Source organism: Lactuca serriola, chromosome 5, assembly GCF_051521515.1.
Source record: "Lactuca serriola cultivar US96UC23 chromosome 5, Lser_US96UC23_V15, whole genome shotgun sequence".
Taxonomy (NCBI): domain Eukaryota; kingdom Viridiplantae; phylum Streptophyta; class Magnoliopsida; order Asterales; family Asteraceae; genus Lactuca; species Lactuca serriola.
Genome location: NC_136412.1, coordinates 334,531,156 through 334,545,844, shown reverse-complemented (window position 1 = coordinate 334,545,844; position 14,689 = coordinate 334,531,156). Strand labels below are relative to the sequence as shown.

Sequence of the window (14,689 nt, the reverse complement as noted above, 5' to 3'; positions counted from 1 at the left end):
CCAAGTAGTTCACCCTAGGGAGCACCGATCCTTTTCATCAGGAAGAAGGACGGTTCGCACAGGATGTGCATTGACTATCGGGAGTTGAACAAGTTAATGGTGAAGAACCGTTATCCGCTCCCGAGGATAGACGATCTTTTCAATCAGCTGCAGGGTGCATCTTTGTTTTCCAAGATTGATTTGAGATCAGGATATCACCAAGTCAGGGTGAGGGAGGAAGACGTGGAGAAGACCATGTTTCGGACTCGTTATGGTCACTACGAGTTCGTGGTAATGCCGTTTGGGCTCATCAACGTGCCAGCAACGTTCATGGATCTGATGAATCGAGTATGCAAACCGATGCTCGATCGCTCGATCATTGTGTTTATAGATGATATCTTGGTGTATTCCAAGACCCGAGAGCAGCATGAGGATCATCTCAGGGAGCTGCTGGAGGTTCTGAGGCGAGAACGGTTGTATGCCAAGTTCTCGAAATGCAAGTTTTGGTTATGAGAGGTCCAGTTCCTCGGACATCTCGTTAACTAGGAGGGGATTTTGGTCGATCCAGCCAAGGTGGAGGCGGTTACGCAGTGGGAGATTCCGAAATATCCCTCAGACATCAGGAGTTTCTTGGGTTTAGCAGGGTACTATCGGAGATTCATTCGGGATTTCTCCAAGATTGTCGTGCCTCTCACTCGTCTAACGAGGAAGGGGGTGGATTTCTGGTGGGGCCCTGAGCAGCAAAGGGCATTTGAGACCCTGCGGTGATGTTTGTGTAAGGCGCCAGTGTTGACACTCCCCGAGAGAGTTGAGGATTTTGTGGTATTTTGTGATGCATCCATCACAGGTTTGGGGGCAGTCCTCATGCCAAGGGGACGAGTGATAGCTTATGCATCGAGGCAGTTGAATCCGCATGAGACGGGTTACCCCACGCACGATCTTGAGTTGGGAGCGGTAGTCTTTGCTCTCAAGATTTGGAGGCACTATCTGTACGGGGTCTGTTGTACTATATACACGGATCACAAGAGTTTGAGACACATCATGGATCGACCGAACCTGAACATGAGGCAGCGCATGTGGCTGGATGTGGTCAAGGACTATGATTGTGAGATCCTTTACCATCTTGGTAAAGCGAACGTGGTTGCGGATGCTCTGAGCCGCAAGACGGTCGGGTCCTCTACCCCAGCCAGGTATATGAGGATAGTGGTGGATTCCCCGCTAGTGGGTTTGGTCAGGGATGCTCAGATTGAGGGTATGAGACCGGAGAACTAGAAGATGGAGAGGATTAAGGGCGAAAGCGCCCGGTTTGTTCAGGATAGTCGCGGATTGTTGACCCGTTATGGTCGGTTTTGGGTTCCGATGTTCGGAGGGGTCCGGCAGACAGTGATGGAGGAGGCTCATAAGTCTCGTTTTTCTATTCACCCAGGAGCCACCAAGATGTAACATGATTTGATTTCGGGTTATTGGTGGCCTGGTATGAAGCGAGATATCGCTTGGTTTGTTGAGAGGTGCTTGACTTGTAGGATGGTCAAGGCCGAGCATCAGAGGCCGCATGGTAAGTTGCAGCCTCTGGAGATTCCCATGTGGAAATGGGAACGGATCGCGATGGATTTCGTCACGAAATTGCCGAAGACGGCAAAGGGGTTCGACGCCATATGGATCATCGTGGATCGATTGACCAAGAGTGCCATTTCCTAGCCATACGGGAGAGTTCGTCGGCAGAGAAGTTGGCCGACCTATACGTCCGCGAGATTGTCTCTCGCCATGGGGTCCCAGTTTCCATTGTTTCCGATCGGGATGTCAGGTTTACTTCCCGTTTTTGGCAGAAGTTCCACGAGGAATTAGGTACGAGACTACATTTTAGTACGGCATTCCATCCACTGACTGATAGACAGAGTGAGCGGACCATTCAGACCCTCGAGGAAATGTTGAGGGCATGCGTCATTGATTTCGGTGGGAGTTGGGATTCCCACCTACCGCTTGTAGAGTTCGCCTACAACAACAACTATCATTCCAGTATTGACACCCCGCCTTTCGAGTTGTTATATAGGCGGAAGTGTAGGACCCCAGTCTGCTGGGGCGAGGTTGGGCACAGGCTGATGGGTCGGACTGAGGTAGTTCTACAAACTACCGAGATGATTCAGCAGATTAGACAGTGGCTGCAGACCGCTCAGAGTCGGCAGAAAAGTTATGCCGACCGACGCCGATCTGAACTGGAATTTCAGGTGGGTGACATGGTTCTCCTGAAGGTCTCACCCTGGAAAGGTGTGATCCGCTTCAGGAAAAGGGGAAAATTAGGTCCCCATTATATTGGTTCATTCAGGATTATTGCCAAGGTTAGCAAGGTGGCTTATAGGCTAGAGCTTCCGGAGGAGCTGAATCGGATCCACAGCACGTTTCATGTTTCGCAATTGCGAAAATGCATTATGGACCAGGAGGCAGTGGTACCATTGGATGACATTCAGGTCGATGAGCGTCTGAACTATGTGGAAGGCATGTGGCTATTTTGGAAAGGAAGAAGAAGATTCTACGGAACAAGGAAATACCTTTGGTAAAGGTACAGTGGGAACATCAGAGGGGAGCCGGAGGCGGAGATGCGCGAGCATTACCCGACATTGTTTATTCCAGCAGACTTCGAGGGCGAAGTCTAGTTCAAGTGGGGGAGAGTTGTAACGCCCCGATTATCAGGTATAGCTTAAATAAGATTTATTGGGTTAACTACTCGACGAGTTGGATGACCTACTCATCGAGTAGCAGTGGGATGGGATCGCGTGTTAAGTGACCTACTCGACGAGTACATATTTGGACTTGGCGAGTAGGAGCTGGCAATTGAAACCCTAAATTCCGGGGTTTGCACCCCTATTTAAAGGGACCTTAGCCTCCCTTGGGCCTCTTTACAGTTCTAGAGAGTCCTGAGAGTCCTTATATGTGTGTGTGTGTGCCATTATGTGGGCGTTTGAAGCTTGGGAAGAGAATCTTGGAGTAAGAAAGCTAGGAGTGAAAAGAAATTGAAGCAAGGAAGGCGTGAGAAGCAGGATTTACCTCAGCTAGCATCCTTTGGAGGTATCAAAGTGCCATCCTTACTTCCCTTTTTCTTGTGTAGAGTTTCTAGGGCTTTTTATGGATTTTCAAGTTGGTATGATGAGCTATGGGCTAGATCTGAAGTTGTAACTTCAGATCTGGACCCTCTTTGGATTCTAGAAGCATAAAGTTATAGTTTTGGTCGTGATTGAGGTTCCTCTTGTGCATGAAGCCCCATTAAGATCTTAGAATGGGCATTTAGAGCCTTTAAAGCCATGCATGCACGTAAAGTTTGCAACTTTACGTGATAAGCATGCCCTAGAAGCTTGGATCTGTGATTTGGAACCGCTGCATGGCTCAAAATAGGTATGTATGGAAAGAGGACTGAAGGGACTCGGCGAGTCGCAAGGTTGACTCGGCGAGTCACTTGAAGATGGCCGTGGACTCGACGAGTTGTATGAATAACTCGGCGAGTCCGATGAAGATCGCCATAAGACTCGACGAGTTGAAGAACAACTCGGCGAGTCGGATGAGTTTTATCCAGGATTTGTTTGAGTGTTTATCCGTCGAGTTGCAAGGAGGAGACTCGACGGGTGGCCTTAAGGTGTGATCGAGAATTGAAGGACTCGACGAGTCACCCTGATGACTCGGGGAGTTGGAATGTGCTTCAAGGGACCCGGCGAGCTGAGGTCAACATGGACTGTTGACCTTGACTAAGGACTTTGGCTTTGATCAGGGGTTGACTAGTGGGTTATGGAGTACCTTATAAGGTTAAGGACTTATGAGTATATTGTACTATGATCATAAGTGGTGGAGTCTGTGTCGAGTGATCCGAGAGTTGGAGTTTACCTTCCGAGTCGACATTGTGAGGTGAGTTATCCTCACTATATCGATAGGGTCTACGGCACCAAGGCCGGCCCTTTTAGTTGTTATTGTTGTAGTATGCTATATGTGATTATGATCTGTTTGATCGAAATCAGGATAGACAGTATGTTATGCTTTTATGATCCGTAGGGATTGGAATGCTAGTGACCTGCTAGGTCGGTGTGCTAGTTACGAGAGGATTCTATGATTTGCAATCAATGAGATAGATATGCTTGATGTTTGTATATTCCAGTATATGATAGCTATGCGTACATGGTTGTTTGTTTGTTGATTGGGTTGAGGCGGTCCTGCTTTGTGCTGAAGGCCAACATACCCTATACGCGGTCCGGGGAGACTGTAGGCCCATGTGGCGGATCAGTCATGCCGAAGGCTCGGGATAGATCCAGACAGACTGTAGGCTCGGTAGGGCGGTCCAGTCAGGCCGATGGCCCAGTATGCATGTTGATTGATTGATTGTTACTGATACGGTATTGTCAGTGTCGTATTGGTATTTTGGGGGTAGCTTACTAAGCCCTCGGGCTTACAGTTTTCAGTTTATTGTTTCAGGTACTTCAAGAGATCATGGAAAGGCCAAGGCGTGACCGTACCGCTCCTCATCCTTATGATATGATTTTGGGACAGTCTGATGGATATTGATTTGAAAACATTTTTGTAAACAATGCTATTTGACTTTCATTTATGTTTGAGTAAGTTTAAATTTGGTGTGAAATTTATGGATGTTATAGACTCGTCGAGTTGTTCATACAACTCGTCGAGTCTAAGGCAATCTTCATCGGACTCGCCGAGTTGTTCATCAACTCGTCAAGTTCAGTGGCCATTTTCATATGACTCGCTGAGTCAACCTTGCGACTCGCCGAGTTCATTCAGTCCTTAAGCCATACAGACTTACTTAAGCCATGTAATGGCTCCAAATTACATATCTAGGCTTCTAGGACATGCTTTTCACATAAAGTTGCAAACTTTACGTGCATGCATGACTAAAAAGGCTCTTAATGCCAAATCTAAGCTCTTAATGGGGTTTCATGCACAAGGAGGGCCTCAACCACGACCAAAACAAAAACTTTATGATTCTAGAACTTGAGAAGGGTCCAAATCTGAAGTTACAACTTTAGATCTAGCCCATAGCTCACCAATACGATTCCTAAAAATCCATAAAACCCTAAAACTCAACCACAAGGAGATCTAGAAGAAAAGGGGAGTAAAGATTGCAACTTTATACCTCCAAAAGATGCTAGTTGAGGTAAGTTTTGTTTCCCACACCTTCCTTGCTTCAACTCCTTTGCTCTTCAAGCTCTTCCCTCCAAGCCAATCTTCTTTCTAAGGTCTAAAACACACCACAAGGAGTACCACACGAATTAGGGTTTCACTGAGCTCTCAAAGACTGCAAGGAGGCCAAAGGAGGCTAAGGCTTCCTTAAATAGGGTGCAAAACCCCGAGATTTAGGGTTTCCTCTGCCAGCTCTTACTGGTTGAGTCCCTCCCTGGACTCGGCGAGTAGGTTACTTATCATGCGATCTCACCCCGCTGCTACTCGATGAGTAGGGCAACCAACTCGTCGAGTAGGACTTAAACCAAAGAACCTTTTATTTAAATCCATACCTGAGAATTGGGGTGTTACACATTCAATGGTCGTTTTATAGGTCGTTTCCTTATACATCCCTTATATTATGGCTTCATGAATGATACATACTAGCAATTTGACTGACTTGTCTTATACATACAATATATTAAACTTTTAATCACATACAGTACAAGGTGTATTTTAAAAACTTCTCAAAATACTAGGGTTTAAAATTAAATTTCGAATAAACCTTTAATAATTAATTTTAAACAGCTAATGATTTACCAACTATCCTTTAATTAACTAATTAAATTAATTTAAATCATTAGGGATTTAAATAATTATCTTTAATAATTCAAATTTAAATCATTAGGAATTCAATCATTATTTTTTAATTAAATAATTAATAAATAATTAAAATTTAATAATAATCCTTTAACCCTTTTAATTAAAAAAAAAGGATAAGGGTTTCCAAGTTTTAATTATCTAAATTTTAAGGCATATAAAACTGTAATTAAGGACACTAGAAAACCTAGATGTAACATCCCAAAACTCATAGAAAAATTTTCGTTTTTAAATGGTAAACCATCCAATCTATATTCCATAAAAGATCGTTAATGTCAATAATGTTTCAAAAGGGATATCAGAGTATTATCAAATCATAAATGTGAAATCTCTAGTGGATGCGATACAATCATGTCGGCCCTTCCTTTTCGAATTGGAAGTACCTGAAAATGTTAAAACACAAAACCATAAACACAAATCTTAGTGAGTTTCTCAAAATATCACATGCCACACTAATTAGTGAGCCCAACCCTGATGTATATTCCAACCCAACATACAATCATGGGCCCAACCTTGGGGTATATTTCAACCCAACAAATCATAATGGGCCCAACCCTGGGGTTTATCTCAACCCATACATACAATAATTGGCCCATCTGTATGGTGTATTTCAACCCAATCATACATGCAAGAGTCACAAAGACAACTAGCATTCTACATAGCACAATTTAGTGGACCGACATTGGTGCCTTCAACCCACAAGTATAGTGAAGACACTCACCTCAATCGATAGCCAGATAAAAACTCACACTCGAGCTGCTGCTACAAAAGCTCCCCATACTAAACATATCCAAAACAACCCCAATTAACAATTAAGTTAATTATCCCAAATTAGAAAGCCCAAAATACAAAGGGAAATCCTTATTTGGACAAAAGACCATTTTGCCTTTCCAAGTCTTAAAACCCTCACAATTGACCAAGTAAAAATGGTCAAAAAGTCAACGGCTAGCCTTTTGTTGATCTACGCCTTGCGTAATCTAGCTCTACACTGGGCGTAAAGCCTTAATCCAGAAAATCGGGTGGGAACCAAGTTATGTTGGGCATAACCTGGATTACCTCCCGCGTATAGAGCCTGAAGCCTAACTTCATTTTAATCTCTTAATATCTTAAGACCAAACGTCCAATACTCATATCTAAACCTAATGGACGTCTAAAATGATAAAGTTCTTGACTTTATGCCTTTTCATGGCTTAATGGAGCTCAAGGTCAAACCCTGGTTCCATAGCTTCCTTTAATGACCTCAAGCGCTAGTTCCATAGTTCCTTGTTTTAAGCTCTTTGTTGTTTCAAAGGATCTTATGCTATATGATCCTTATAAACAATAGGAAATGATAACCTCAAGCTCTGGAGTAGCTATTACTCATAAAAGCCAACTCATGGGACCAAAATCATACAAATCTATAGGCTATCCTAGATCTAACCCAATGAATCATAAATGTTAGAACTGTATACCTCCTGAAGTTAGCAAATGAGATGCAAGCTCTGGATCTTCGAGTTTGAGCCATACCATTCCACATTTATAGACTCGTCCGTCTTCAAGATGCACCAAAACACACAAAAGGCTCAAAATAAGCTCACAAGGGATTAGGGTATCAAGTTGGCTGTTTGGGAGAGTGGAGGCTGAGGATAAGGAAGGCCTTAAGGGAGTTAATGTCTTTAATAGGTCCACAACCATAAAAAAAGTAGGGTTTCAAACCAGAGCACCTACGCGTTTCATACACAAGGGTACGCCCCTGCATAAGGCTTTAAATTCCCGCGTCCACTTTCCCTTTCTACGCCCTACATAGAGAACTACCTACACACCGTGTAGGACCATATTTGCAAGAATTTTATACTTTAAGCTATAAATTAAAAGTACCTACAAATCAGGTGTTACATAAGGGATCCTACCAATTTGCAAAAATAAGGGTGGAGGCTAGGGTTTCAAGAACCCTACCCATTTTCGAAATTTTTAAGCCTTTAGGGTTTAATTTCCATAAACCCTAATTTTGATCAATTCATTTTTATGCACAATCAAATAGAAAACAAAGGCTCTAATGTCATTAATGGGTTTTCTAGGTTATAAAAATTCATGTGGCGTAAAAACACTTAAACCTTTAAGTTCATATGCAACCTAGAAATGATCTATGTTTTCTCTATTGATAGCTATAAACTATGAATATCAAGAAACCCTAGGAAACTCTGGTATAATAGAAACTACAAGAGGGATTAGAGTTACATACCTTTTGATTACTATATCAATTAATCAACCAAAATCTTCCTTTGAGTTCTTTGGAAAGCAAGCACCAAAAACTTAGATGCCTCTAATGGCTTGTACCTAAAACCCTAGCAACTAAAAGACTTGAGGAAAGAGGAGGCTTAGAGAAATTTTTGGCTCTTGAGGATTAGAAGAAGAGGACGGAAATATAATACCCTAGGGGTCTTTTTTATAGCAAATGAGGAAGCCTTAGATAACCATAATTTGAATATAATAATAATAATATCTTAAATTAGGTAATTATCCAACTCCTTAATTATCCAATAATATTAATCTAGAAACCCTAAAACACATTGCAAAATTCGTCCATGCATAGAAGGTTCTAGAAAACCTATCTTGCTCGATTATTGAACAATTACAGCTCAGTCCATGTACTTGTAATTAATTCTAATTTATTTCTGATTAGTTCTTAATTAATTATTACTATTTCTAATCAATATATTAATAAGTTTTTTGTTACAATTTATTAATCATATAATAAATTAACAAATCAGTATCTCTCTCTAAAAGTCATTCTATTTAGTTACCGGTTATGAGGGCAACCCAAGAAAGGTTTTTTTTGTCTAATTCAAGAATATGCCAATTTATTTATTGGCTTAGACACCTTTATCCAACATTTTAGGTTGCGGGGCTGCCTCCCCCCCCCCCCTATTTATCTTGGAGTTGTTATTGGCGCTAATATGAAGCTTAAGAAGAATTGAAGACCTGTCATTGATAAAGTTCAAGGTAAGCTTTCGGTTTGGAAATCTAAAGCCCGTTCTTTTGGTGGCAGATTGACTTTTGTGAAATCAGTCCTTGGTAGTATGCCTTTGTTCTATTTTCGATTTTTAAGGCTCATCCCTTTGTTATTGATTTACTAGAAAAGACTTGTAGAAGATTCTTATGGAGAGGGTCGGAGGAAAAAATAAAATTAGTCGGGTTGCTTGGAAACATGTTCTCGCGGATAAAGAAATGGGTGGGCTTGGTGTTGGTTCCCTCACGAGCCTTAACATCTCCTTATTATGTAAATGGATTTGGAGATTAAAACAGAGAACCCTTCCCTATGGCAGCAAGCTATCTGCAGGATCTATAATCTCTCCCGCAAGCCTATCTCCAATCTTTCCAAACGTTCCATTCCAGATGTGTGGAGTAATTTGGTGAGGAGAATGAACTTCTTGGAAGAATTTGGCATTGATTTTGCGGATTTTTGTTTCCTTCAAAATTGGATCAGGTTGCAAGACTCTTTTTTGATTGGATAACTGGACTGGAGGGGAAACTTTAGCTACTCGATTTCCTTTTTTTTATTTACACTGGACAAACGTAAATCTTGTTTTCTTATTGATAGGTTATCATCCCATGGTTTTACTTGGGCTTGGAAGAAAAACCCCAACCTCCCGTTGGAGGTGCAGGAGTTGGGTTATGTGGTACTTGATGGGTGTGTCCTATCCATGGGATCCAACACTTGGAGGTCCAACCTTTCTAAGGACGGGTTGTTTTACGTTCATTATATTCAAAAGCTTATTGACTCTAAGATTACTATTGGGGTTCCCAATCCGAAACAGTTTGGATCCATTAGCCCCTCTTAAAGTTGTTTGTTTTGTGTGGAGGGCTAGTATGGATCATATCCCCTTTTTCGTTGCCCTTTCAGACGAGGGCTTAGAGTGGCTTCTATCAAATGTCATTTGTGTACTAATGGGGATGATGAAACGGACCTCTTGCTTCTTAATTGTGATTTTGCTAAGGAAGTGTTTAACTGAATCTTTCGGTGGTGTAATGTTCCCTCTAACGGTTTCGTTTTGGTGTCAGACGCTTTGAACTTTGCTGCTAAATGGGGGAAATGCCCTAAAAATGAAGGATCCTTCTCTCCATCTTGTACGAAGCTTTTTGGAGTATTTGGAAGAGTAGAAATAATAAAATCTTTAAATTGGTTCACACCTCTTCCACCAAGTTCGCGGACAACATCATGATTATGGTGCTTGGGTGGGTTAAGTAGAGGGGTAGTTTGAGAATTGTAATTGGACAATTGGTGGTGTTCCTTTTTAGCATCATCATCATGTAACTTCAGTTTGTGGTTCGGGGTTGGTGTCGTTTCGATCATATTGTTTTTTGTTTGTTCGTTGTGTGTCTTTTTCTTGTAAGGCTACAACCTTTGTTCTTTTTATTTTATGTTATTTTTAAATTTGGCAAAAAGACAAAAAAGAATAATAATGAATTATGGATTAAACAATAACCACTTGCCATATTTTTAAAAAAGAAAATTGTAATATTTTGGAAACTGAAATAAAAAAAAACATTAAAGTCGTGAGAGAGCATTAAAATCTTTTGAATCTTCTGCCATAGACACTTAAGATTCCTCGGTCATCAATACAGTATGATAAAGAAAGGGAAGTGGAAATCAGTTCTCATTATTTAACACCAATTTCTCTCTTGATAAACCCTCTCCTCAAAACATTTTCTCAGTAGAGTGTTCTTAATCCAAATGAAACTTCCATTAATTCAGGTACACCTTCACCTCTCTATCATTTTTCACCTTAAATTTCTTCTCTTTCTTGTTTAGGATTATGTTTTAGAAAAAGGGTTCTTGATTTTGAACTTCAGTGTTAATGAATATAACAGATTCCAAGTGTTTTCGATATTTTTCTGGTTAGGGTTTGGTTTCTTTGTTGCTTATCTGGTTTTTTCTCCTTACTCAATGGAAATTTGATTTACAATTCGTGCTCAGTTTTTGGTATCAAATATTTGATTTGGATACTCATTATATTGATTTTGTAAGAAAAACTATGGGATCCCATCCTAGTATTGCTCGCTATTGATGTATATCTATTGCGAGTTTTTTAAGTTTCATGAATGAAATTGCAACATTTCCGTTTTATGGAAAGTCTCCAAGTTAGAAATAGTTAAATATATATAATTGATTTTATCTTGACTACATCGACTGGGATTGATTTGGGATCACAAGATTCTTTTTCTCTTTTTCTTTTTTTATTTTTATCTTTCTTTTCAAAGTGAATCTTTTTAGGAAGAAGTACATGTTGTAAAGTTTACTTAATTTAGATTTATTCCTGACATTGATTATTTGGCTTGCCATCTCATCGTTGCTGATTCTTGCGCATTTTTCCTATAAATTTGCAGATAATTGAGAATTTCTTGCGAATCTAACCCGATTTAGGGTTATAAGAACTCTAAATTATGGCTGAAATAAGAGATGCATCCACTAAGGTCGATACAGAAGAAGATATATACACTAAAGATGGCACAGTTGATTACAGAAACAATCCTGCTAACAAGAACACCACAGGAACTTGGAAGGCGTGCCCTTTTATTCTTGGTATATCCTGTTATCTCAATATTCAATTTTGACTTTAGAGAGTCAAACTAGTACCTCGAATAGATAAATTTGAAGCAACTTATCTTAAATTTTGTAATTTCCAAATTAATCCTGCTAAAAGACCATTTTGACGATTGATTATGTTTAACAGGAAACGAATGTTGTGAAAGATTGGCATATTATGGAATGAGCACGAATCTTTTGCTTTATTTCAAAAATAACCTTCATCAACATAGTGCGACCGCTTCCAAAAACCTCTCGAATTGGTCCGGAACTTGTTATATCATGCCATTGCTAGGGGCATTTCTGGCAGATGCGTATTTAGGCAGATATTGGACCATTGCCATCTTCTCTATCATATATGTTATGGTAAACTTTAGATCCCTAACTTTATTTATCCACTCTTTAAAAAGAAACACTCATATATAGCTTACCAGATCTTTGTGTTTTCTAGGGAATGACTTTGTTAACAATATCAGCATCAGTTTCGGGACTTAAGCCAACTTGTATCTCAAAAGAGAATTGCCATGCTACCGATATAGACATTGCTTTAACCTTTTTATCATTGTATCTAGTGGCCCTAGGAACTGGGGGGATCAAACCGTGTGTCTCATCCTACGGTGCAGATCAATTTGATGATGCGGATGAGGTTGAAAAGAAGCACAAGAGTTCTTTCTTTAATTGGTTCTATTTCTCAATTAATATCGGTGCATTAATTGCATCATCACTTCTTGTTTGGATTCAAGATAATGTGGGTTGGGGTTGGGGGTTTGGGATTCCGGCCGTGGCCATGGCAATTGCGGTTGGGTCGTTCTTTTCCGGTACTCGATTGTACCGGAATCAGAAGCCAGGTGGAAGCCCGTTGACCAGGATTTGTCAGGTCATCGTGGCTTCCTGGAGGAAACGTAGGGTCAACGCGCCTGAGGACACATCGGTTTTGTATGAGACCACCAATGCAAAGTCTGCTATTGTTGGAAGCCGTAAACTTGACCACACCAAAGATTTTAGGTAATCAAATTATGGGTATCAACAAATAAAGTGTTGTCGGGATAAATTATGCGTCCAAAAATCATAAAATTATTTGAGGAAATATATCAAAGCAAGTTTTAGTTATAAAATTATTTGAGGAAATATATCAAAGCAAAATTTAGAAAAATAGAAAGTAGCTACGACTATATTAAGGTTGTGTTTGGCGTGCCACAGTTAGCTAGCTGATAAATTAGCTTATTTTTCAAGTTTTTTTTAAGTTGTCATGTTTGATATACCAAAAAGTAATTTATAAGCTAGTTTTTTTAAGAAAACTATTCAGAGTTCAGACTAGTTTTTTTAGGAGTTTTTTAGAAATTTTCAAATATATTCTTAATTATTATAAAAATCATATTTTTTTTAAAATATCGTTTTATGTTATTTTATATTAGTTTTTCAGCTATTTTTTTACCAATTGTCATTTTTTATCGGTCATAAACTATCAACTAGCTTTTTAAATTTTTTTCAAATATATCCTTAATTATTATAAAAAAAATTTAAAAATTTTAAATATTATTTTATGTCATTTTATATCATGCGGTTAGTTCAACTATTTTTATCTATCGTTGTTTTTTATCAGCTAAGTTATAAATTATCAACTAGCTTTTTAGTTATTAAATCGAAAATAGTCTAAATAAAAAAATAAGAGTATTACACAAACTTTGTGATTTTCTCAAAAATATAAATCAATTTAGTAATTCTAAAATGTGTCATCGTCTTCTTGTAGTTTCTTGGACAAGGCAGCAATGGAGTTGCAGTCGGATCATGTGAAGGAATCCGTAGACCCATGGAGGCTTTGCACGGTGACCCAAGTGGAGGAATTGAAATCCATCATCAAACTGCTTCCGATATGGGCCACAGGTATCATCTTCAGCGCCGTTTACAGTCAAATGAGCAATCTCTTCGTTCTTCAAGGTTCTTACATGGACATCACGATCAACAACTTCGAGATCCCACCAGCATCACTCAGCATATTCGATACCCTCAGTGTAATTTTCTGGGTCCCGATTTACGACCGGATGATTGTACCCTTTGCCCGGAAATACACCGGCCACAAATCAGGAATCACCCAGCTTCAACGAATGGGAATAGGATTAGTAATTTCGATCTTCGCAATGGTATCAGCTGGTGTTTTGGAAGTAATCAGGCTCGGGATTGTGCGCAGAAACAACTATTACGATTACGAACACATACCCATGTCGATTTTCTGGCAGGTTCCGCAGTATTTCTTGATTGGGTGTGCGGAGGTGTTCACATTCATCGGACAATTGGAGTTTTTCTATGATCAAGCGCCTGATTCGATGAGGAGTTTGTGTTCTGCTTTATCGCTCACGACTGTTGCGTTAGGGAATTACTTGAGTTCATTGTTGGTGACGATTGTGATGAGTATTAGTACGAAAGGAGGGAAACCAGGGTGGATACCGGATAATTTGAATCGAGGGCAATTGCAGAATTTCTTCTGGCTTTTGAGTGTTCTAAGTGTGTTGAATCTGGGAGCTTATCTTCTTGTTGCTAAATGGTACACTTACAAGCGGCCATTGGGGACTCTTCGTTAGGAGGTATAGAATTGGTTTGTGGGAGGGTGTGGTTTGAACTTGTCAATTTGATGTTTGTTTAAGTTTCTGAAGCTTTTGTGTGCGTCGATTGTCATTGTAATGGTAAAGGTAACCAACAAATAATGGGTGATATGAATATCAGAATATGATAAAGGAATGAATTACAAGAATTTGATGTTGTTGCTCGAATATGCATATTGAATCCTCCCAACTGGGCTGGAGTTGTAATCGAATTGGTTTTAATGGAGTCTGCTTAAGTTGGTGGAACACCTGGTGCTTAACTAAATAACTTGGAGAAAGCGTCATTCATTTAGTCGATTAAACAACGGATACTCGCAAATTTGACTGCATGTTTTTTCTTAGGATAATACTAAAAAACTAAATAATTTCAACTTCACAAAATGAGCACCGAATTGAAATGGTCAAATGGGTTGTCTCGGACCTAATAACTGATGCATACATGTCCATTTAAATGATCTTTTTAATAAAAATCTGAAATGTGGTAACCAACATTTCCTAGAACAATGTTTTGGATATTAAATAGAATATGTCCAATAATCTCTTTGACTGGATAGTGAAGTATACAGCGAAATACATACATCAGTAGTTGAGTACAAGGCCATTTGTCCCGAGAGACAACATTATGAAATAGACTTGCACAAAATGACCGGTCTCGGACCGAACCAGAAAAAAGACCTAGACTGGACCGGTCTAAAACAAGATCGGACCGAAAAAAGACCGGCTCGAGACCGTC

The 14,689-nt window shown here is 39.9% G+C and overlaps 1 protein-coding gene across 1 annotated transcript; it reads left to right on the top strand.

Moving 5' to 3' along the window:
* The first annotated feature begins 10,347 nt into the window (after positions 1-10,347).
* Positions 10,348-14,130, top strand: LOC145055283 (protein NRT1/ PTR FAMILY 8.2-like). The gene is made up of 5 exons (XM_079003581.1): positions 10,348-10,525; positions 11,158-11,353; positions 11,505-11,722; positions 11,808-12,361; positions 13,107-14,130. The coding sequence occupies exons 2-5, from the start codon at positions 11,215-11,217 to the stop codon at positions 13,933-13,935; spliced, it is 1,740 nt and encodes a 579-aa protein (XP_078859707.1). The 5' UTR covers positions 10,348-10,525; positions 11,158-11,214; the 3' UTR covers positions 13,936-14,130.
* The last annotated feature ends 559 nt before the right edge of the window (positions 14,131-14,689 follow it).